The sequence below is a fragment of the Daldinia decipiens genome, assembly GCF_022478715.1.
Source record: "Daldinia decipiens strain CBS 113046 unplaced genomic scaffold F4813scaffold_11, whole genome shotgun sequence".
In the NCBI taxonomy this organism is placed as follows: Eukaryota; Fungi; Ascomycota; class Sordariomycetes; order Xylariales; family Hypoxylaceae; genus Daldinia; species Daldinia decipiens.
Window position 1 is genome coordinate 128,309 of NW_026054554.1, and position 22,608 is coordinate 150,916.

General features: G+C 45.3%; 8 protein-coding genes across 8 annotated transcripts; 3 read left to right on the forward strand and 5 right to left on the reverse strand.

Moving 5' to 3' along the window:
- Positions 1-2,358: 2,358 nt before the first annotated feature.
- F4813DRAFT_388109 (uncharacterized protein) lies at positions 2,359-2,856 on the reverse strand (the record flags this gene model as incomplete). Its single annotated transcript, XM_049246651.1, has 1 exon — positions 2,359-2,856. One exon carries the CDS (start codon positions 2,854-2,856, stop codon positions 2,359-2,361), a length of 498 nt encoding a protein of 165 aa, XP_049100813.1.
- A 500-nt stretch (positions 2,857-3,356) lies between these two features.
- Positions 3,357-3,761, forward strand: F4813DRAFT_395272 (uncharacterized protein; the record flags this gene model as incomplete). Its single annotated transcript, XM_049247680.1, has 1 exon — positions 3,357-3,761. One exon carries the CDS (start codon positions 3,357-3,359, stop codon positions 3,759-3,761), a length of 405 nt encoding a protein of 134 aa, XP_049100814.1.
- A 167-nt stretch (positions 3,762-3,928) lies between these two features.
- F4813DRAFT_31369 (alpha/beta-hydrolase) lies at positions 3,929-4,986 on the reverse strand. The gene is made up of 2 exons (XM_049240911.1): positions 4,441-4,986; positions 3,929-4,381 (listed from the first exon to the last, which is right to left on the reverse strand). The coding sequence occupies exons 1-2, from the start codon at positions 4,864-4,866 to the stop codon at positions 4,037-4,039; spliced, it is 771 nt and encodes a 256-aa protein (XP_049100815.1). The 5' UTR covers positions 4,867-4,986; the 3' UTR covers positions 3,929-4,036.
- Positions 4,987-8,355: 3,369 nt separating this feature from the next.
- Positions 8,356-10,813, reverse strand: F4813DRAFT_31385 (glucose-repressible alcohol dehydrogenase transcriptional effector). Its single transcript, XM_049240912.1, has 2 exons — positions 9,771-10,813; positions 8,356-9,672 (listed from the first exon to the last, which is right to left on the reverse strand). Exons 1-2 carry the CDS (start codon positions 10,714-10,716, stop codon positions 8,459-8,461), a joined length of 2,160 nt encoding a protein of 719 aa, XP_049100816.1. The 5' UTR covers positions 10,717-10,813; the 3' UTR covers positions 8,356-8,458.
- A 5,181-nt stretch (positions 10,814-15,994) lies between these two features.
- F4813DRAFT_380002 (uncharacterized protein) lies at positions 15,995-18,757 on the forward strand (the record flags this gene model as incomplete). The annotated part of the gene is made up of 3 exons (XM_049245518.1): positions 15,995-16,508; positions 16,893-17,186; positions 17,274-18,757. The coding sequence occupies 3 exons, from the start codon at positions 15,995-15,997 to the stop codon at positions 18,755-18,757; spliced, it is 2,292 nt and encodes a 763-aa protein (XP_049100817.1).
- F4813DRAFT_354930 (uncharacterized protein) lies at positions 18,542-19,977 on the reverse strand. Its single transcript, XM_049242808.1, has 3 exons — positions 19,592-19,977; positions 19,466-19,478; positions 18,542-19,002 (listed from the first exon to the last, which is right to left on the reverse strand). The coding sequence occupies exons 1-3, from the start codon at positions 19,881-19,883 to the stop codon at positions 18,951-18,953; spliced, it is 357 nt and encodes a 118-aa protein (XP_049100818.1). The 5' UTR covers positions 19,884-19,977; the 3' UTR covers positions 18,542-18,950.
- Positions 19,978-20,669: 692 nt separating this feature from the next.
- Positions 20,670-21,451, forward strand: F4813DRAFT_31562 (uncharacterized protein). The gene has a single exon (XM_049240927.1). The coding sequence runs from the start codon at positions 20,846-20,848 to the stop codon at positions 21,239-21,241; it is 396 nt and encodes a 131-aa protein (XP_049100819.1). The 5' UTR covers positions 20,670-20,845; the 3' UTR covers positions 21,242-21,451.
- A 408-nt stretch (positions 21,452-21,859) lies between these two features.
- F4813DRAFT_31566 (uncharacterized protein) lies at positions 21,860-22,438 on the reverse strand. Its single transcript, XM_049240929.1, has one exon. The coding sequence runs from the start codon at positions 22,336-22,338 to the stop codon at positions 22,048-22,050; it is 291 nt and encodes a 96-aa protein (XP_049100820.1). The 5' UTR covers positions 22,339-22,438; the 3' UTR covers positions 21,860-22,047.
- Positions 22,439-22,608: the final 170 nt, after the last annotated feature.

The following is a 22,608-nucleotide window of genomic DNA, read 5'->3' on the forward strand; positions in this document are numbered from 1 at the left end:
GTCCAATCTTTCTCTACACCATCACGTCACAGTGTACTCGCGAATAATCTCTAACCAAATCTTGGTCTCCGCTGAATTGGTGGAACAACCCTTCTTAACGGGACGGGAACTTCACTGTCGCTATGTTTAAATTACTGGGGTTTCACTCCCGGATATCGGCAACCCTCATGGAATAGTCTCAGCCAAGCACTCTAGCACTCTAGCACTCCAGTACATTAGGTATGTAAACATGATTAGCCTAACGAACTTATCAAAAGAAAAGCCCCTAACTACCTAGGTAGGTAGGTATGCTTTATAATACAGTAATGAGACTAGGAAACTTTATCGAATGGTGATTACCTGCTTACATTATGTGCGTCCTACTAGGTTCAAGTATCCATACTATATACCCTGATAGCTACTCATGTATGACGGAATCGTGAGTCTTAAAACTAGAGTAAGGTTAACACATATCATACTATCCTGTCTAGATTGGCTTTCTTTGAAGGGTCCATATATTCATAGGCTGCTCTCCTTCCCAGCTCTTCTCGATGGCGAAGTTCCTAGAGTATTTAACTTTGAGCTAATGACGAGGATTAAAGCACTCGACCATCCTGAAGGGCTTAATGATATAGGTGTTTATTCTATAAAGACACGGACACCCACGTGTTCAGTTTTCGAATGTCTCCTGTGACAAGCAGGAAATTAGGGATATCTATCTAACCTCTGGTACGATTTAATATTTCTTGCAATGTACTTCACTTCTGTCCTCACTGGCCTTAGCGCCCTCGTTGCTACCACTATGGCAGGACCCCTTCCACGATCTGATCCTTATGTTGGTGATCTTAGGACATTTACTCAGACGGGTTGTTCAGCAGACAACCAAGGGGTAGGCACAGTGACTCAGTCGATGACTGGTACCTGCAATCATTATGGCGACCCTTTTAGTTCTATGTACCTCCATATGGCTAACGGATGGGTTTGTGAGTTGATCAATCTGTATATCGTATATCGCTGTTACTAACAGATGTTGCCTTATGATGTAGTCCGCGCACATAGCGATCCACTATGTAAAGATGAAGGAACTATCATTTCAACAAGTCATACTGGCAGTCCCTTCGTTTGTAATAACCATACCAACGCATGGGTCTCTTACCAAGTCGATCGTCTCAACCCTGCACCACCTGCCTAACAATTGTACTCGAGAGTCGAGGAACTTACCAAGCAACTTATGAATCTTACCTACCTGGGTACCTACACGTAACTATAGGAAATAACTATAGGAAATATAATTTTCATGTGGAATATAATTTGACGAATATAGTGGATTTCGTGGATTGAATGCGAGACATTCTTTATAACATGGTTGACGAAGGAAGTGACTATACTACGGGAAAGTAAGAGAAGTGAGCCAAGTTCAGGAATTGACAGGTATACCGAGAGAAGACCCAACACATAGCAAGACTGGAACGCTTTCTACACACTTCATCATTATATTGGATAATCCAGAACAACAATCCATATACTAGGCTATTTACCTATCTTATTCGGATCCATGAGAACGTCTTAGTTGCTATAGTCTCTTGCATCTATTCACAGCAAACTTGGCACATCCTCATAACTACGCAGTATTATCTTAGACGTATCATACCAATGCATCGTCAAGCACCTATCCATCTATTTGCCCTTTTATCTATTCGTTCACTACGACAAACACCCAACCCGACAATTTCTCGGGTACCTAAGGTGGCACGCTCAGATACATGACAAATGGCCACCCATGCAATGCATATAGAAGGTCCAGTCATTGTTTCTCGTGAACAATACAGCAGTGGTGCTGGCGTCGACTCCTTCGCCAGCGCTCTACGCGAAGCTACCTACTTACCCAGACTGTGAGACAGGTTGATGATTTCGGTCGGCAGTTTTGTTTTATTCATATTGATTTTAATTTTTATCCTTTTGGTTTATGGTGTTGAATACACTTTATCTTCGCAGTGGGCATTAGAGCCCTACAGGCAATTGGTCGTGGCCTTGACGCGGGCCTGGAATATTATTAGGTAGGAAGCGACGACATTCATGGCCTAGATGGTGTTTGTCACGGACTTAGCCTTACTAACCTAGCTCACTACATATTACATTATCCAAGTATGTGGCGGTGTATTGATTTAGGTTGAAGCTTAGGCTACAACAGTATACTGATTGAGATCATCACCACTTGAGTCAAGCATATCTTTTGCCCTAGCCATATTCTATTCTTAGCTCCGCTCCCTTTCCTTTCCCCTAATAGATACCCTAGTCGGACCAGACCGTCCAATTACCTTATTATACAATTAACATCTTTATGACTCTGGTCGCTCTAGATCTCACGGCTAACATACCTCAGTGTGTACTCCATGGGGAAGATTCGTGGATGTTGGGGGGTTCCTGTCGTGGGGAGCTTGTCGTCCGGTAGAGTCTCGTATATAGAGTGTTGTGTGGGGGAATATTTTTGTATGCGGGAACATAATAATATATGGGAACGTAATAGTATATAGGGTAAGAACCGATTGCATGGCTATGGTTTGTAGGAAGACCACTGTTCGCAGGAGTACCGTCGTACATAGGAGGGTCGTCGTTCACAGGAAGGTCATCATTGACAGGGAGGTCGTTTTTCACAGATGTCTCGTCGTACGCAGGAGGATCAACGGGCACAGAAGAGTAATTGTCCTTCATAGCGCGCTCAGGGCGGATGGTTGCCGTGTAACGTCCGCACAGTATCTCCCGTCCGTCCTCGGTCGAAAGCATGAGGATAAAGCCGTAGATTGCCAAAACAGGTATACCAATAAGGAAAAAATATCCTACAGTTTCCCAAGAGATAAATGGCGGTGCTTGACTCATGATGCTGTTGGTGTCTTGCTATCGAAGGTGACGTTTGCAATGTGGCAGTCCGGGTTAAGCATTTAGTGGGAAAGATGGAGGTTTTTTGTCTTGTAATAATAGAGAAGGATTTATATAGGCATCTGTATGTAAGATATCTACATGTAAGGTATTAGGTGCGCTGAGACGAGCGATTTAACGTTATTCATTAAACTTTTGCCGCTATGAAATAACTTTACTTATCTGGCTTTGACTTGCGCTGGCTTGTCTTGGACTCGTGAAAATGTTTTTAGAGCATCGAAATAAATACTTTTTTTAATCCATTTGTTTAAATATAAGTCACATGAAGGCATTTATGCTCGTCTCTATACGTATTCTTGCAATATAATTAGTGAACTTTGATTTATATCCCGATATCATAGCGAGATACATAACGGTTTGTATATTCCTTGGTACGTGCTAAAGTAATATGCGTTGGATTTGTTAGAAACAGTGATCTTCTAAGCCAAAAAGGAATAGCCATGCAGATAAAGACTATGCTTGCAGTGAGACCGACCGAAGAGAAATCTTCACAGTATGCTGCCGGTGTTTCAACCGGGGAAATGTCGACTGATACAGGCAGAGTTGTCGGTTGGGCGGTGTGTGTCCATTTACAAGATAAAACGAGCTATGAACGTAGCTTATCCGTGGATGCAAAATGGGACGCTGGGCTAAAGAGAGAAGAGCAGTGCTCAATGCGACTTGGTATGAATCATTGTACGCTTTCTGTCGCGTCGTTTGATGTAAAACGAAAGGATCTTCCGCCGTCCCGGACGGTTCCGTTTATAGAAATTACGGATATCCGATCCGATCCGGACCGAAAAGCGGAGCCTCGGGACTTGGGTACAAAGACATCCGGGCCAGTCGGGCTCGGAGACTGGGCATGAAAGATGAGTTTGCATTGCACGTAATATATTAAGAAACCATTGGTATAGTAAGTTCAACATGCCTCGCACATTCCTTGCGTGTTATTCATTGTACACCCGATAGATATAACTATTCGACAGCGGAACATATCTTTCATCTCGTCCAACCCGATCTTGGCTTTGTATATGGTAATAGATAAGGTCTAGCTCTGAGAACAATGCAAATTGTTCTGTGAGGGGGTATTTACTAAACCTCAACGTCTGATACCATAGCACCCTAATGTCCGCTCTTTGATCTACAATGAGACGAAGTCGTTGATGCACTCCACGATATGTGCCGCTACAGCTTTAGGCTGACTATGAAACGGATAATGGCCAGTTTCGTAGTCCATCACCTTCCATTCCACGTTCGTCTTCTTAAGCCACTGGTTCTGCTCCGATAGGTGCTTGCATCGGTCGTTTAGCGTTCGCAGGTACACTCTTCTTCCATCAAAGCCACTGTCCGCCCACGCCGGTGCTGTGGGCTTGGTAGCAAGGGCCGGAGCCGCGTGGCCAGCTAGGTGCTTGTCTAACTCGAATACCATGGCGGGGTCGCAGTCGTGGTACAGGTAGTGCATTGCTTCTTTTACAAACGCCGTATCCTAAATACATGAGTCAGTACAGACCTGTTATATCAAGCAATTACTAGGACAGGTCATACCCCTTCCATTCGCACGTACGGCGGTAGTCCGCCCATCGCCTCAACCGCAGTTTCGCCATCCAGAGTGATTATGCCCGCTATGAATATTAGTCCAATCACGCTACCCTTTTTACCTTGCGCTTCTCGGGTCTGCTTGTCGAGGTCCTTAGCTGCAGCGTTAGCAGGGACACAGCCATACGAATGCGCAATGATGACGACGTTCCTTTGCTGTTCTTCTACCAGAGGTAGGATGATATTGTTGCGGAGAGAGGTAATATCATCTATGCAAGTCGCTTCAGCTGGGTTGGCATGGTTATAGCTAGGGTATGGCCCTGGGTGTGTTGAGAAACCGGCTTCTTTGAGGAACGGCAGTAGCTTGTCGTAGCAGGCGGCTGTTCCAAATGCCCCCGGAACAAGGACTATCTCTGGTAGACTCTTAGCAGACATCTCGGTACTCGTTGCAGAGATTATAAATGGCGGAGCAATATGACCAAGGGTTGGAAGCTACGGAGACTCGACAGTATTTATTCTTATACCAGCGACCCGTCGCCTCCTTAGGGGTACGAAATGAAAGAAGCCATCGATCTTTAACGAAGGCTTTACGCGTATAGGTAGTCACCTGGCTCCCATGATAGGCTATAACTCAGCGATAAAGCTGCTCGGATGACGCCCGTTCCTTGGCCTACCATCAAGGGGTAGAATCGGGAGCGATATTAGGGGGGTGTCGGCATTGGATAAGCGAGGTCTTTATGGGTAACACAGCTGTATCTCGCGTATCACGCTCGCCATGCTCAATGTCCACGTCGAATTGCAGTTTGCATATCTTAGGTAAGGTACCCAGCATAGGCCATACTACCTCCTGAGTGTGGCTCTTTATAAATATAGAATGTTAATATAAAAAGATCCTTGAGCTGACTTAGACGTAGTATCAGTATTATAGGAGACTAAGCCATCCGAGGTGCCGAAAGCAGTAGTAGAAATCATACGTAAATCCAATCCCCTTTAACTTATATACATCCATCTATGAGAACTCGCCACCATTCTATGTGTAGTAAATACTTCACTTTGCATAGTACAGAGCTGTTTTCATGTAAGGGAGATAGATAGATTATGTTCATGTAATCGTCAAATGAGCAGCAAGAGTCAATGTGATATATCACTTTATAAGATCCTTTAGGTGTATACATGATACAACGTCGATTTAGAGATAATTGGAGATGGGCCGGCGAGATATTAAATTATGAGAGTTTATTCTGCTTATGCTAAACTTCAGTCGTATTTTAACGATGTACGACCCTAACTTAAGCACTTTTAACCAACAGAATTAAACGATACCGCGTTGTTTTTACTTGTCGCATATAATAAGTAATGACATTTTATAACATTATAAATTACCTTTTGGTTAAGTGGATAATTTAATAATTAAGAGTTTTATATGTTTAATTCCGATTTAATATTAAGAAAAAACCGTGCCAGATTTTAATCCTTGCCAATTAGTATATTACTTAAAAGATTTCACGTTTGAGTTAAATAACGAGCATAATTTTAAACATAAAAGCATTAGTTTTTGCCGCCTTATCGAAACCTGGGGGGATGTATCGCATATAATAAGTAATGACATTTTATGATATTATAAGTGTCACACAACTAATACGTACTGAAAAGGCGATATATGAGGTCTAATTGATCATATTCATGGCTGACTAATCTGACAGGATATACCCCGCAGTCCCGGCATTTAAGTTCACGGGCCCTAGTGTAACGGCGTGGTGTTTTCTGACTCGCATCATGATAACTATAACGACACGCCCACACACACACATACACATATCCCACAGAATAGTCTTGGCTATCTAGCCAAGACTTATTAATTCCAACCGAGGAACCAGTTACACCGCTTCGGTGAAAACGGGAGTCGCATTTAATAACCTGGTATTCATGCTCTATGCTCTACAATACCGAACACTGATCTGCGGTGACATCAAAATATGAGAGAAGGAATGCTGAAGCCGCCTGCTCTATCTCCAGCCACATTACACGGAGCTCTTAATCCGGAACATCAGTAAGCGCTCGCGGCACCGGCGATATGTAGCTAAACAATTAGGTGCGGCGGTGGCTTTTGACCAGGCGATATCTCGTGCCTTGTCCTTATTAAATCCCGCGTGAGCCTCAGTGTTACCGCCACTGCTAAAGAGGTAATTACTAAAATATCTAGTTTCTAGATCAGGTTTGAACTGTTAGGCATATTGCGCAAGCGAGAGAGATAGCTCGGATCTACGGTAAGATCCGAAAAACAGGATGCTGATGTGATACTCGGTGGCGTCAACAATGCAACGGCTGTAGGCGAATCCTTCTTTCGGGTAGGGACAGGGGCGTACGGCATTTATTTGTTCATCGCCAACCGAGCCCCTGACTAACTAGGTACCTAAGGCATTGGGTCTCGAAAATTATACCGAAATAGGGAATTTTTCTAGAGATGCTTGTCGACGTGGGGGGGGCTCGGTTCTAATGTAAATTATATATCAAAGTCCCAACGATTCTCAGCAAGTGTAAGCGCTAGTAGACGATGATAACATGCCCGCGAGGTTGTATAGCTAACTCCGTTCTCTCTGCCTCTAATACAACAGCAGCATGGGGATTCTACAGCGTCAAGAAGTTTTTCTTTTTCTGCTTCTCTGTGGCGTTGGCCAAGACTCGGGTAAACCAATGACGACGCAGTGTCGACTAGTAAGAGCGTTCGTCGAGGTCAGATAATACCAATCCGGCTAAGTTGATGACCCAACCAGGATCTCCGGAATTGGCTTATACGTCAATGTTAATTCTCGAAGGAGAATGAAGATAAGGGTGTTGGTTATACCCGAGCCGTCGTGAATGAACTCCGCGACTCCATCTGCCGAACCCGGAGCGACTCCTAGACGTTATCACCGACCAACGTGTCAGACAGGCTCATGTGTTTGTATAAGCGCGTAAGAGAGCTGAGACCTACCCGAGGGTTACTGCCGACGATGACGAGATCAACGTTTTTCGATAGCATTCTCGTAGGACGTATACCCTTTAAGGTTGTATTAGATGCCTGGGCTACTGAAATAGGTGAGACGGAAGATTTCTCGATATATTAATGGTCTTGCCTTGGCTCTGGTTAAGTTCATAGTTCTTCAGCCCCTTTTACCATAAGTTCGTGCACAACCCGAGCCCTCCACTACGTCTCCAAAGTCCTAAGACTACTAAATCCAAGAGCTTCAGCCTACGTTGTTCTATCTCTTAACTAGGACAAGCATTTATTGTTCACGCGTTCCCGAATTCGAATCCTGCCATCAATAATGGAATTGCTATAGCTAATTTTGCAATACGTCGCAAAGTTCTATTATGTACTGACTGCTCGCGTAATCTGTCTTTGTTGCTTATTTATCAGTCGTCTATACGCATCAATCATTATCGTGACGTAGGTAGGCAACGGGAAATACAAGAAAAAACCGCGTAAACCAAATCGCGATGGTATCTTGAGGACTGGTTCGTAGACATAAACTCGACGGCCCGTGATCGAACAGTTACGCGGGACTACATCACTCAATCTCTTATCATAGAAGACTCATGAACACGGAATGCAAGAGTTAAGAGGAACAGAGACTGCAAACGACGCAGCCCGTATCTTCATTTGTAAAGGTAACGTGTTGGACCGCCAAAATAATAAAACTGGGAACATAAAGGGCAGAGATCAAATCGCGAAAAAACAACCATCCTCACTCCACGTTGCAAACCGCACTCCGAGATTTCCAACCTAACTCTACCTTGCCAAAACCCGTCCTCAATGTATGAGAAGAGATTTCGCTGCATCACACCTCATCCCTTCATATACACGCAGCTAGCGCATTCCGTCTCCTTCAGGTCTTTTGAGCCGCAATCTTCATAAGGCATTTCCATCGTTATGGGTGCATATTTGTGGAATTTAGAATGCAGCGAGGCCTCCGGACCAAGGTTCGAGAGACGTGCGCTCTCTTGTATTCATTTACCCGGTGCCGCAATGTATCCAGGCCCGGTCTCAATTCCTAGAGGGACCGCCGGACCTATCTTGGTCGGCAATCACCTTCTTGTCTTTCCTTGACTTAAAGACGAAATCCGCCATGATTTGTATGTGGTCAGCCGGGAAATGGTAGTTTGGGAATCCGGGAACGCGTTTGAGATACTCATAATCCGGAGGCCCAAGTAACTCGACGACGTCCAGCGTATTGGTAGTATACCATATGTAGTCGATCACGCCCGAGAACGTCGGTGTGTAGTTCGTGAAACTTAGCTCCGCTGGAGTTCCAAATAGGTGGGCGTAGGCATTGCGCAGGCTAAAAGGATGCTCGATGCCGTCACGCGTAAAATTCCCGTACGAGTGGCCGATTAAGTCGGGATGATCGGGTGGTATCCGTCCCTTCTCCAAGAGTTCGTATACAGAACTATCAGCCATCGAATTGTAGTCACCACAAAGAAATAGGGGAATGTCAGTATTGTTGCGGTACTCCTGACTAGGCGCCGGCTCGGGATATTCTTCAGCAGCGTCTGCATCTTCCTCCGCGACTACAGGCTTGCTGAACCTCTTCTCCTCGATCGATAGGGCCGGCCGACGCGTGTACCTCTCCGATTGCTTCGTAACAAGCTCCATCAAAATTCCTGTTTGCACGGCTTTGACGTCGGCTAAAAATGATTCCCAGCATAGATGTGCGTTGACGACGATGAACCGATTACCAGTAAACCTTGACTCGAAGAAACAGTAGACAGCAATGGTGTCTTTCGGCATGACTCGATTGAAGACGTCATCGGCAGATTTCATATCAGGTCGATTGATGGCCGTCTGCCTAAAGTCTACTAGCTGCTTATCCAACAGGATATACTTGTCGTTCTTATAAAAGATAGAACAACCATCCACGGACTGTTGATCCTTGCCTGTTAAGTGCTTGACACGAGTCTTCGGGTAGAATACGCCCTTGTAGCCAAGTTTACCAAGCTCCGGGGTAAAAAACGTCTCGAACGCATCCATAGCGGTCTCCTGTAGGCAGAGAATATCGGCGCTTCGTTCACGGAATTCCCGCATGATACTATCCTTCCGATACTCCCACGACAGGGCACTAGCTGGGGTGTAACCGTATTGCGTACTGGTTGCATACTTGTCGCAAAGGGTATTCCACGACATGACTCGAATGTGCTCCTTATCCGAACCTACATCTTCCTGAATGGTGATGGGTAAACGCGGGTTCGGTGGTATAGGTACTAAAAACAAAGTCAGTTAATAGTGTCTACTTGGATGATATAGGCTGTAAACCAGTTATACGCGGGGAATTTGAGAAAGTTAAGAAATTTCCTCATACCTGGTGCTTGCTCCTTGAGGTGGGCAATCAAGGCCTTAGTACCTTCTTCAACGAGCTTCTGCTTTTGGTCTTGTTCCAGCGGATTGCCGTGGACACCGAGTAATTCCAGGAAATGCAGGGCGCCAAGTTCCGGGGGGATAGTTTGAATGTTATTGTTGTAGAGGAGTAACTGGCGGAGAGGAGTACACATGCCCAACTCGGGAGGTAACATGCTGAGTTGGTTATGAGACACATCAAGGTACCGCAATGATCTGAGTTGCCCTATCTCCCGCGGTAAACGGGTTAGATTGTTGGAGGCAAGATAAAGTTCAGTGAGGAAGGAATAGTGATTAAAGAGCATGGTGGATAGGTTCTTTAAGCCTTGCCCACTAAAGTCGAGATTCAGCCAGTCCTGTCGATCGAGGGCCTTGTCGACGTTAACGGGCCGGCCTCTATCCTCCAACTCCCCGTCAACTGTTGATTCGGGCTGGTTGGCACTTGGGAGAGCTGGGCCGATACCTTTGTTCTCGTTCGCCCGTAGCCTGGCAAAGTAGTGAGGTTGGTGCTGCTCCGTCATGGTCTGATGGGCGCGTTCAGACTCCTTATAAGATTTTAATTGCTCGTTCCAGTGCTCGCTGTACTGCTGAGTTTGACCACCCCGAGAACCCGGAGTATTTCCGTTCTGGTGGCTGCTTGGTGTGAATGGAGTTACACTGGACATAAGACCGGAAGAAAAGGTAGAGTGGGTGAGGGTGCCCGAGGTACCTGCGTGGCCTGCATGATCCTGGGGGAGGCTTTGGTGGTGTTGCTGCGGGTGAGTGTGATGTGAATGCGAACCCTGCTGCTGAACAAAATTGAACATCATCTGTGGCGCAATGCCACGACCTCCAGGGACACCATTGAGGCGCGAATTGTGTCCCTGCTGATGGTTTGGCCCATACATGCCGCGCGAGAGATCGATGGGCATCAGGGGAGCAGGGAAATTAGAGAGATACCGTGACGACAGTAGATACACCAGCTACCGGAGGTGAGTACTATAGTATGCGATTCGGATTTTTTCTTTCTTTTATAGTTGTACTCTAAGAAGATTTTGGAGAGGAAGGATTGTTGGTCGGTGGATAAAGAGTGATAATGGCTCGGCACGGAAGTTAGGTGTAAAAGATGTCGAGGGTGCGCTGTATGTATCGAATACTATCTGCCATGGAGATACCGAGGAACAGGTCGATCGCGCCAAGTGAGGGAGAACACGCCGAGCTGTCCGGGACTGTTTTTAACAGCCTGTGCCGAAAGATGAACGAGGAGACAATGGTTCAGCGAATATCCATGCATAGAGACCGAGAATTTCGTCTTGAGGCATGGAACTTGCGAGGACCAGTGTCCGATCCTATGTATTATGATATGAAGGGTGTGATTCACAGAAACCTGAATCTACACGGTCTAAATCGAAGCGGTAGTCGCGAACGAGAAAACAAGTTCATCAAGGGTTCAAGGGATGTCGGATCCTGGCCGATGCGTCTCAAGTGGCGCTGCTACGGGTGGCAACGGTAGAAAGGGCTCCCAGTTGCGAACGGATACGAAAGTCTAAGTAAGATAGAGATTTACAGAAGGATCGTTTCTTATATCCCGTAGTAGCTCGAGAAGGCGGCGACGGTAGGGTTCTTGCTCTAATATTGCGCGTATCTATAAAATACGTAGGCAAAGTTAGCCAGCCAGTCATGACTTAGTCGGGTGGGTATAGCTGGGTTAGGTAGCTTCGATAATGATAATGATAGTATGCCATGGAAAGATTCAATGATAGGACAATAGAATAGTAGGACAGACAGGTCAACCGACTGTCCAATAAACGCTATACAAAAGAATGTGACTAGGTGAATGACAATGGATGCGTAGTGTTGCAAAGAACAGTGTTGCAAGGAATATTGTGAATGGAAAACAAGTGTTCGCACCTAGAATGGTCCGAGATATTGCATGGCACTGAGCTAAACGGAAGACGATGTCGAGGGAGCAAAGCTGTTGGCAATTGAGTTTTTAGAGTCAATACCGACGGAGAGGTGGGAGACGGGAGATGGGAGATGGGGAGAGTGATGTGGCTTGTACGAGAGAGAGCCGGGGTACTGGCGTAGTTGAGGCCAGTAGTAAGTAGTAAGTATTGCATGTGCATGTGCGTTGACGAAGATGCAACCAAGTTTGCGTGGTGCTTGGTGGAATTATGGTGGTGTTCTGGTCGAATGTAGCTCCTAAGTTCCCAAGTTACTTCAAAGAAGTCCAAGCTTTTTGATCCGCTGCAATATGCATGTGGGGGAGTAAGCAAAAGTTAAAAAGACTTAGCCTTATCACGTGAGCTACGAGTTACCATCTGTACATAGGTAGTATTGTATTGTACCTAAAACTCAATTTAGTTACATCTCCAATTGTCTTACCAATGAGATATTCCCTTTGATTTTATTAGTCAGCCCCACCAAATGATAAGATTTTTGTTCAGCCTTGCAGTCGCATCAGTGTATCGTGACGTGGCTGTGTATGTACCTCATAGTAGGTACCTCAATATCTGAGGTCATATCTCATAAAACCTTACCCAACTGACGCAATTCTCAAAGAGTTGTTTGCTCTTACAAAAATGACATTCCCAAACACCTAGGTATCCAAACGAATGACTTTCCTTACATAATCTAACACAGTACCTATCCAAATAGTACCTTGGTATATATAAGTTGATGCAGTCTGGTTCAAACCAACCAATAAAGCATCTTATGTCTTTACGAACTGTTATATTTTATTATCTTGATAAGTCATCCAAGTACTTAAGCTTCAACTGCTATTAAGTACCAATTATATCAACATTAACTCTTATCATCAAAACGGGTTGGGTTTGATAATTTATTTTCTACTCATATATATAGGTATATAGGTGGTTATATAAACTTTTAACATGGGAGCACGATATATCGCTAAAGCAATGTCGTCTTGATGTATCGCGTAGTTGTGTCCTCCTACCCAACATCGGACCGTCTTGCCGATAGACTGTTGAGGTCAATAGTATGAGGAAATATAGCAACAGTTCATAAGATGCTAACTAACAGAACGGTTCGTCTACCTCCACTACATAATGCCCGGATAGTTGACATTATTGATGCACTGATTTAACCAACTGTTATTCTTGGCATTTTGCATCCTTACCAAACTTATCGTCTATAGTAGTTCACCGCTATAGCTTCAAGAACCATATGTTTTTTTATATAGACGCGTCGTTACTTATTAGCGGATAAAGCCGAACCCACGGGTGTACACGTACTCGTTCCAAAAGCTTGATGCTCGGCCACTTCAGCCTCAATACTCGTCCTATGCCAAGAGTCGGGAAGCTGGGGAAGCCAGGGAATCACCTTACAGGCTTCTCGCACTTCAGCCTGATCGATATAGGCCTACACGGCAATAAGCGAGAAGGAATTGCAAAACCTCCTATTGGTATAAAGATAAAGAAACGCTCCGTGAAACCCTAGATTGTGTAAGTCATTCCACATTCATTCCACATTACGGAAGTGTATCTGGCTTAAACGGATTAGCATCTTAGAATTACACTAGAAGTAGGAGTGAGGTTTAACCCTTGCCTAATTATTTCCCGCTATTGAAGCATGTTGGCCTCCTAATAGCTTTTCTACCTTCCTTTGATAGCCCAGTGCATCTACCAGTGCATCTGCCAGTGGGGATTGGGCAGACCGCCGGATCCAATTCGCGTCTGAACGCAGGGTATGTTTGTAGGATGCCAACGCCTATCTATCTCACCGCGTGTAAGGCCGCATCTTCGGAGCTAGAGTCTAGGTCTTTTCCACCGGACCAATTACTTGGAACTCGCTCTCCAACCCTCGAGCATTCCCTTCCCTTGCCCCGACCTACTTATGTCCTGCAAGTAGTGACCGAAACCCCTTACTAGTATTCTAGAATTAGAATTAGCTGGCATAGACCTAGTATAGACATGACTAGCGAGTCGAAGGTTCGGGACTCTACGAGTTTATATCGCTCACAAGCTACAGCATAGTGCATAGTGCATAGTGCGTTGCGCCGCTCTGGTCACTACATATACCCGCCCTCACCCAGAGTCGCCTAAAGAGTGACAAGGACTATTAGCTGGGCGCCGTTATGCAGGTGTAAATGCGGGGAAGCCATACACAAGCCATACCCGCAGGGATCGACGGTCCACCTGTTAGGTTTCAGTTGACAGGTAGAAATAAGTATTCGCGTTAAAACAGCCATAAAAGGATGATTTACAGCATCGTGATCACAATGCAGAAATAGCGCTAGACAGAAAAGAGTCAGGCTGTTCTTAAAGGGCCTATAAGGTACATAACGGGAACAGGCCACATCCCAAGCTGTAAGTAGCTTGATGGAGTTATGGGGTTATACACATCTCGCTTGACATAAATCGTAGTCTTGGTCCTGCAACAATCCAAACCAACGGCTCTTTACATGTCAACCGATTCTACTAACTAGACAGACGATTGCATTGAGAGCGCCGTGTGTTACCTACTCCATCACTCTCGATGGGCAGGTCAGTCTAGCTCTACTAGACAACACATGGAAGCAAAGGGGCAGCTTTACAACGGAGGCCCCCCTGGCGTCATTTCATCCCAGTGTTTCCAAAGAGCGCCATTAGTACAAATACATTCCCGATGAGAAAATGAGGACATGATTTATGCAGCCACAAGTAGGAAATCACTCGAGAGGGTATCCTATGACCGATGATAGGACTGAAGGGGTGTCACGTGTGAAAGCAGATTACGCAAAACGCATGTGAGAAAGAAGTCGACCTTGAATCTCGAAAGAAGAAGATAAAATCCATCGGACTGTGGTTTGAGTGATCCGTCGAAGTGGCCGATGGTTGGATCAAATAGGACAATTTGAGCGATTCCCGATACTCCGAGGTCATTTTCATGCCAAGAGATTCCTCTTGGTTGACACACACACACATACGCACATACGCACACACGCACACACGCACACACGCACACACGCACACACGCACACACGCACACACGCACACATACGCACACATACGCACACATACGCACACACCATCCTACTTCTTCACAAACTCACCGAGAAAGGCACCGGCCCGAAAATTTAAAATTGCCCATTGGATGTTTCTCAAGACCGCGGGATAGAGAGTGTTGAGTGTGCCGAATATTTCCAGTGTTTCGGGACTAACTGAAATTTCCCCACGAGGAATTGATTTGAGCTCGGCCCGCTCGTATCCAGCTATATCGCCCACCCATTATTATTGTTATTATTATTATCATAATAAGTGAAGGCGGGGGAGGGAGTTCTCGGGCCAGCTTTGTTGTTTACGGTCTTCTGCAACCGCGGGTCATTCCGCTGCAGCAGTATTAAAGAGTAAAGCTGTCATATGTTTGTCAATTGTTACAACAGATTGGGCACCGTTTATTGCAGATCCCGCACAGGCTGCACATCTTCGGATCGGGAAGCAACACCGATTCATGAAACGAGAAAAGCATTCCTTCGGGTTAAAAGTACTTAAACGGAGACGAGACGAAACCCAATCTACCGGAAAGCCTGCCGGAAGTCTAATACCTCCAATCATCATCCAATAGTTGATGGTTGAATGGTTACTGCAGTCCAAGACCATGGCTTAGAAGAGGCCAGGGGGGTAAAAGAACCAGCAAAAGACGTAAGACCCAGCTCGCATTTCATCCCAATGGTGCTTCTCTAAGATCGAACCGAAAAGAATACGAATGTGGTAGAAGACGTCCTGGGAAGCAGTCTATCTATCGTAACCTAGGGATTTACTGGTTATCAACAGTTGAATGAGCCACGGTAGTCCACGGTGATCCATGGGTTGTTGTTTATTTTTATTTTTTATTTTTGGAGAATCAACCAATTCTCGCAGAGTCTCTAGAAAGGGGCAGAGGAGAAAAAAAGGAATAGTGAGAGAACAAGAAAGGTTGAGGAACGCATAAGCACATGTCGCCGATCCCCTGGAGCCTGGAGGGGGAAGGTTGAAGTCACTGAAGAATTCTGATTGATTAAAAAGGTATAACCCAAGTACCCAAAACTGGGTCCAAGTGGAGATCCGACTGAGCGGCCGGCCCCGGGAAGTACCTTCCAGCTACAATTAACCAGTTACTGGTTACTGGCGCTAGACAAGCTAGGTCGGATTTTACGTGGGCCACAGGGCAGCAACAACTAAACACGCATCCCCCTAGGTTAAAACGGATTGCGAGAAAAAAAAAAATATGGAATTCGCTTACAGCAGCTTGTCCTTGTACTCGGCCCCTGTCAGGGTCAGACCGGCAAACGGAAGAAAATCATCTTCTAGGACCAACACTAACACTAGCACTAACACTAACACTGACGCTAACACCAACACTTACACTTTTGTGCATGGGGCCAATAAACATAATACTAATAACTCTGGCAATCACCCAAGTCACACTCACGACCAAGGAGACCACAAGAATTATCACGACCAAAATCAAGACCACGAGCACAATTCCGATCAAAACAACCAGAACCATGGAGATCTAGAAGCCGGCGCTGGAGATCAGACTAACAACAGTAACGGGGAGGAAGATCAGCATCAGCAAGACCACAAAAAGACAAAGAAACAGAAGACCAGCTCGCTTAGGTCAAGGATACCTGGTAGGCGTCGGCCACCACCTGCCGGAACTATCCCGCAATCTCTGGCACATAGGCCGGCGTCGCATTACTTTCATTCTAGGACCTCCTCTTCATTTAGTGCTAGCTCCCGTACGTCGCACGACACACAAACACAAACCCATACACATACACAGCAAACAACACGAACTGAGCCACTACCACCAGTGCCTCCATTACCAGTATTGCCGCCTTTACCACCACTACCCCCATTATCGCCATTATCAGCATTGCCAGCCCCATTATCATTAGCAGAGCAATATATTCATATACAGACACAAGCAAAGCATTCTTACTTGACAGGCTTGGGCCGTACCCATGCCGTATCCGGCGGCAGCTCGACTAATGACAGCATCTCCTCGTCACCGCCTACTGCTTCAAGTCTAAATACAGGGGCGAATACAGGCATACGAACATCCAAGCCCAATGATGGAAAAGGGGCAAGCGCCGTAATAACCTATACTACCACTGCTATAGCCACCCACCATATTTCCTCTTCTTCTTCTTCGTCGCCTACAGCACCTATAATCAACAACACCAGTAACACCAAGAATTCGACTGTTGCACCCGCATCCGCACTCGCACTCGCACCCGCGCCGCCGTTAGCCGCCGCTTCAGCCTCAACCCTAACTTCGATCGCATCATCCGGTTCCCGTCCGTCTACCTCTGCAATTTTACCGCCCGCCTCCGATTCCGAGCGACCGCCTACTTCGCCAAAATCCTCAAGATTCATTAAATCCATACACCTACCTATCTTTAGCTCCGACCACGGTCATCAATTGCCTTATTCTACCGGTCTCTCTTCGACGACTAACAGGTTGCAAAAGCGCGATTCTATCCAGTACCAAACGTCGACAGCTCATAGCTCACGGCATCCGTCGACGTCGGCCCTGCCTACCCAAAAACCTTTTGGCCTCTTATTGCCTGCTCGCCGAAGATCGACCAAGAGTAAACATCATGACTCGATGACCATGGAGCCTGGTTACGTCCCTGCTCAAAAGTACCCCTCGGTGTCGTCCCGTGGTGGCGGCGTCTACGCTGGATCTGGCTCTTCTCACCCCGACCACCCTTCCATTATGACGTCAAATGAGAACTTATCCTCCAAGGAGGGGAGCATAGCCTCGACTTCCACCAAGCATTCGCTCACCGCGGCAAAGACATTCATCATGCGAAACAACCGACTTTACGTCAACCAGCCTTCGCTACTGTATCCTTTACCAGTCGACTTAACAGAACTTCATCGTCAATCTTTGCGCACACTGATGCTATTACAGCTTTTCGGCGGTCCGACCACAGCACCCGAGTTTGCCAATAAGCCCCCACAGCGTGTCCTCGAAGTAGGGTGTGGCTCTGCGTTCTGGAGTATGATGTGCCATCGGTACTTTGCACAGCATGGCCACTCATCCATATCCTTTACTGGCATGGATATTGCGCCTCTGGTGGGGATGGGCCTCGATGGAGGCTGGAGACCAGACAAGGATATGCGCTGGCGGTTCGTCCAACACGATGTACGGCGGCGACCATGGCCGTTTATCGACGGTGAATTCGACTTGATTATGGTCAAAGACATGTCACTCTCGCTTTCGACTTCCATGCGCGACTCGCAACAGCTCTTCGAAGAGTACTTGCGCATACTAAAGCCAGGTGGCGTGATTGAATTTTGGGAGAGTGATCACGCCGTACGTATGCTAAGGCCACATGTTCTTAGGACTCCGGTTGCGTCGAAGGCCGCCGACTCTGATTCAGATTCGGACGATAGCAGCGAAGAAGAAGACGACGTAGAGAGATTAGGAGCCTACACCATGACGAACAACACACCGCTTAGCGCGCCGCTCAACCCATTCCTCGTCGAGTATAATGGCTGGGCAATCAAAGGGTTGGATGCGTTGGGCTTGTCGGCGGTTCCTTGTGCGCTGATCGGCGCCTATCTCTTACAGGAAGTGGATACCCTTATGGAATTGCGATCAAAGAGGATAGCGGTACCGCTGAGCGAGATCAGATGGGAGCGCGAAGGTGTCGGCGGTGTAGTGACAAAGGATGGCAAGAGCTATATCGACTCGATGAAAAGAAAGGGCAGGTTAATCGATTCTCGAGATGATAAGCGGAAGGGGCTGACAACTAGCCAAGCTGCTCTCAGACGAACCGCGCTAGAGACGATGGTAGGGTTGATACTCTGCCTCGAGCCGATCATCCGAGAAGTTAGCGGGAAGAGCCAAGACGAATGGGACGGATGGTGTGGAAAGATGATGAACGATCTACTGCGCGAAGGCGGCACGAGTTGGGGAGAATGTCTAGAAGTCGGGGCATGGTGCGCCAGGAAGAAGCTGACTCCGAATTCATAATTCGAATGGCCTAGTCTACCTATTTGGCTGTTGTTTGTCCACGCTATATTCGGTCGATATCCTTGGCATCGATTCTCCTTGATCCACCGATCCAAATCTTCACCCTGTCGACACCCTAAAGGCAATCGCAATCTACTAACGGATCCAGCTCAATCCGGAAATATAGCTCTCTAACACATTTCCTTGCAGTCAATTATAGACCATCATACCTCTTTCTAAGAGTACGATACCGTTTCAAGAAATACCTGTAACGCCATATGTCAATACCACAGCCAGCGCTTCAACGCCACCTTACGTTACAGCAGATGATAAACCCAAGACGTTTACTTATAACTAAGGAAAATCGAAGGGGAAACTGGGGATAGGTTTTGGTGATGCATATTCGGGACTGGGATCCTGGCTATATTCTTGTCCTATCTTTTTTATTTTTACATATATACCGGGTGCATTGAACGGGAGGCATGATTGGAAAGATACAACGAGTGTATATGTGTGGTGGAGCTAACTAGGCGCAGAACAATGTTCCGTCCTAGGAAGTTATATAAAGGAATTGGCCACTAAGCCCGAGAGCTTGATGTTTATAGACGATACGAATGGAATAACTTTGGATGAAATTGTTGCGAACGTTGCGAATCGTATACTTGAAGATAACTTGCTGGGTATCGACTGGTTCGACTGGTAAGGAATAGATTTTACAATCAGACTTACAGCGCCTCGAGTTCTTATAAATGAATGAATACAAAGTCAGCGCCTAATTCTTCAAAAATAACCCGAAATACTTGCATTATAGATTTCACAGGGCCAAAATAACAAATACCTAAATATCCAACCTACCTTTCTTTACATACTCGGCCTTTTTAATAGCTCCCTTGATTTCCCTCTCGTCACGCAGTGACGCTTTCTCCTGAAAGGCCTTATGAAGCCGCTGTCGGAAGTAGTCGTAGCCCTTGGGATAGTCGCGGCCGCAGTTCAGGAGCTCCTTGTAGATGGCTATGACATTCCGCCGCAGCACAGGATTGGGCGGGGGCAGCATGGAGGCGGTTAAGGCATCGTTGGTGCGGATGGGTTTTTGGAGATGTTGCGAGAGGGAGGAGAAAAGTCGGCTTGGGCGAGCAAAGGTGGGCATAGGGTATGTCTAATTGGTAGGAGGTGGGCAGGCATTTACCTAATTGATACATACATAGGTAGGTATGTTGTAATATGTACGAGGAAAAGAAGGAAGAAGGATGGTTGGACATGACGCAACGCTATACTTAGCTCTGGCACCGGTTTATCTTATCACGGCTAGCTAATGCTAAGCTATACATTAGGTACCTACCTAGGTAGCAGTATGTACAATATAATACAAAGCGAGGGCTCCCCCGTGAGGGAGACCATAAAAACTTAACTTTTAAAAAAGCGTAAACTTTTTTAAATTTTACCTATTATTTACGTTTAAATTTAAACATTAATATTATAATAAATAAATAAATAAATAATAATAATAATATAAAAATATAAAAATGTAAAAATGTCATAGTTGATAGTTATAATGTTGTTTAACTTTATTAGATAATATTATAACTTAAGTTATAACTTTTAACCTTTATATATATATATATATATACATTACAGCAAAGCTGCAAAGATCTAATGTTTTAAGTTCCCCAAAACATCATCTTTAATCAATGACACCTTTTAGTTTCAGCCTCGTGTTAAAAAACTTATATAATAACCAAACAAGTAATGGTAAAACACATAAGTTAATAACACTGCTAACAGCTATTGTAAAACAGTAGCAACTCCTTCCTTATACCAAGTTATCATACCAACTCGAGGAGATAACTAGTGCAACCTTCTAATATAGCAAGAACAAGGTAACTAAAAACCTGCGCAAGTTCCTTAGGTGATACTAACAAGCCAAGCAATAACCTGCGCACCTGCCGTATAACCTTACGCATAACCAAAGTCCCTTCCAAACATACTGCAGTAGACCTGACAGGTATGGAAATTAAGGAAATAGCCACGCTATATCCAACATATTAAAGTTACATACTCTTTGCATTACGCAATGTGACCTGATACCCAGGCGGAGCTACACTATTAGTAATGTCATCGTTATCTTTTGACTTAACCTCCTTAGGCTCTGTTACGCGCGGATTTGCTGCAACACTATTGCTTCGACCATTGCTGCTAACAGTGGTAAAAGACTGCGAAAGGGGGGGGCGGAGATTCGCTGCCAAAACTTTCGGATCGTCGACGTTTTCGACCAATACGCTCGTCACGGTGCTTATCGTGTATGTTGCTATATGGGTAGAGATCTATGACTTGATTATCGACGGAATAATAATAGCGGGAATTATTATTGGCTATCTCATCGTCCCCGTCGCCCTCGTCGTCCTTACTGTCCTCATCGAGCTCATCGCGTGTGCTGCTGTATGGATAGAGATCTATGATTTGATCGTCGACGGAATAATAATAGCGGTTCTTGTCAGCTCGAGATAGAGACCGCTTCTTGGAAGGCGGGCCTGAGTCTGGCAAGTCGGTACGAGGAAGCGAGGGCGGAGGAATCTGGCTTGCGAGCGTGTCATTGATTTGGGCTTGGGGATACGTCGCATCTCCCACAGCAAGCAGAAACTTATATGGACTTTTTCTGGACTTGTGAATCGTAACAGTATTGGCTTCAAAAATAGACCAGGCAAAACGGGCAAACAGATATTCTCGACGAATGGCATATAGGTCTTGGCATTCGAGATTATAGTATTACTTTTTTATTTCTTTAAAACTGGCCCGGCTTAATTTAAACGCGTGGTTAACCAAATAGTATATATCTCCGCGTTTCTTAGGAAGCAGGATAATTTCCATATTGGTATCCCATATATAATAGACGTCTTTACGCAGCGCTATCAAGTTTTCCAAACTATCGATTTCCATAAAACCAATATATAATCTTTTAGCATTTGTTATATACTATTCGATTTTAAAGCTAGGAATTATGTAAGCACATTCCAAAGCAATATAGAAGTTAATTATTTAATAGGTTTTATCGCAGGTTAATATTACTTGCTAGGTATTATTATTCAACGCCACGTTGGAAATCAGGTTCGATATGGTTACTTCTTGCCAAGGAGAAGGTAAATCATGGTGTGGAAATATCCAATGATTAAAGGATGGCGTAAATGCGTAATGTACTATAACCAATTAGCATACGAAAAAAGAACAAAATGCACTACCTTACTATCACCTTCATTGTTATGGAGGAAATAAACTGAATTAGTGGGAATGCCATCTTTAGGGCGGGTAATAGCTTCTTATACGTTAGGGTATTTCGAAAGTAACAAATAGACGTAGCCAAGCTTCCCGTCATCCTCCCGCTTGTCGATTCTCGGCTGGCCTTTCGTTTCAAGAGGCCAAACATTGCCGACTACAATATAGCAGGCATAAATAACCAAATCGTAATCAAGCCCTTCACCGAAATGAACAAATTGCAACAGCGGGCCATTTTGATTTCCGTAACCAGGATGTTTAATATAAACAGAATATTCGGAGCCGAGGAAGTCAGGGGAAGAGGTTGTAGGTGGTAGTATAGGGCGTATACTCATTGCAAGGTCGATATATCATAAGTTATTATGGCAAAGAAAAAGGCTGTAAAAGACGTAAGAGATAATACCGTATCAAATAAGGTTAAACGCTTAAGCCAATATACCGGAACAATGACGCACCGAATATACCGTAGCCAATTAAAATAAAACACTAATATCAATTGGGTTAAAAGAGATATGTGCTATCTCCAATATCGCTCTTATCGTCATCGTCGGATTCAAGGCTACCTAGGTAGCGACGCTAGTCTACGCGCAGGCGTCAGCAAGGAT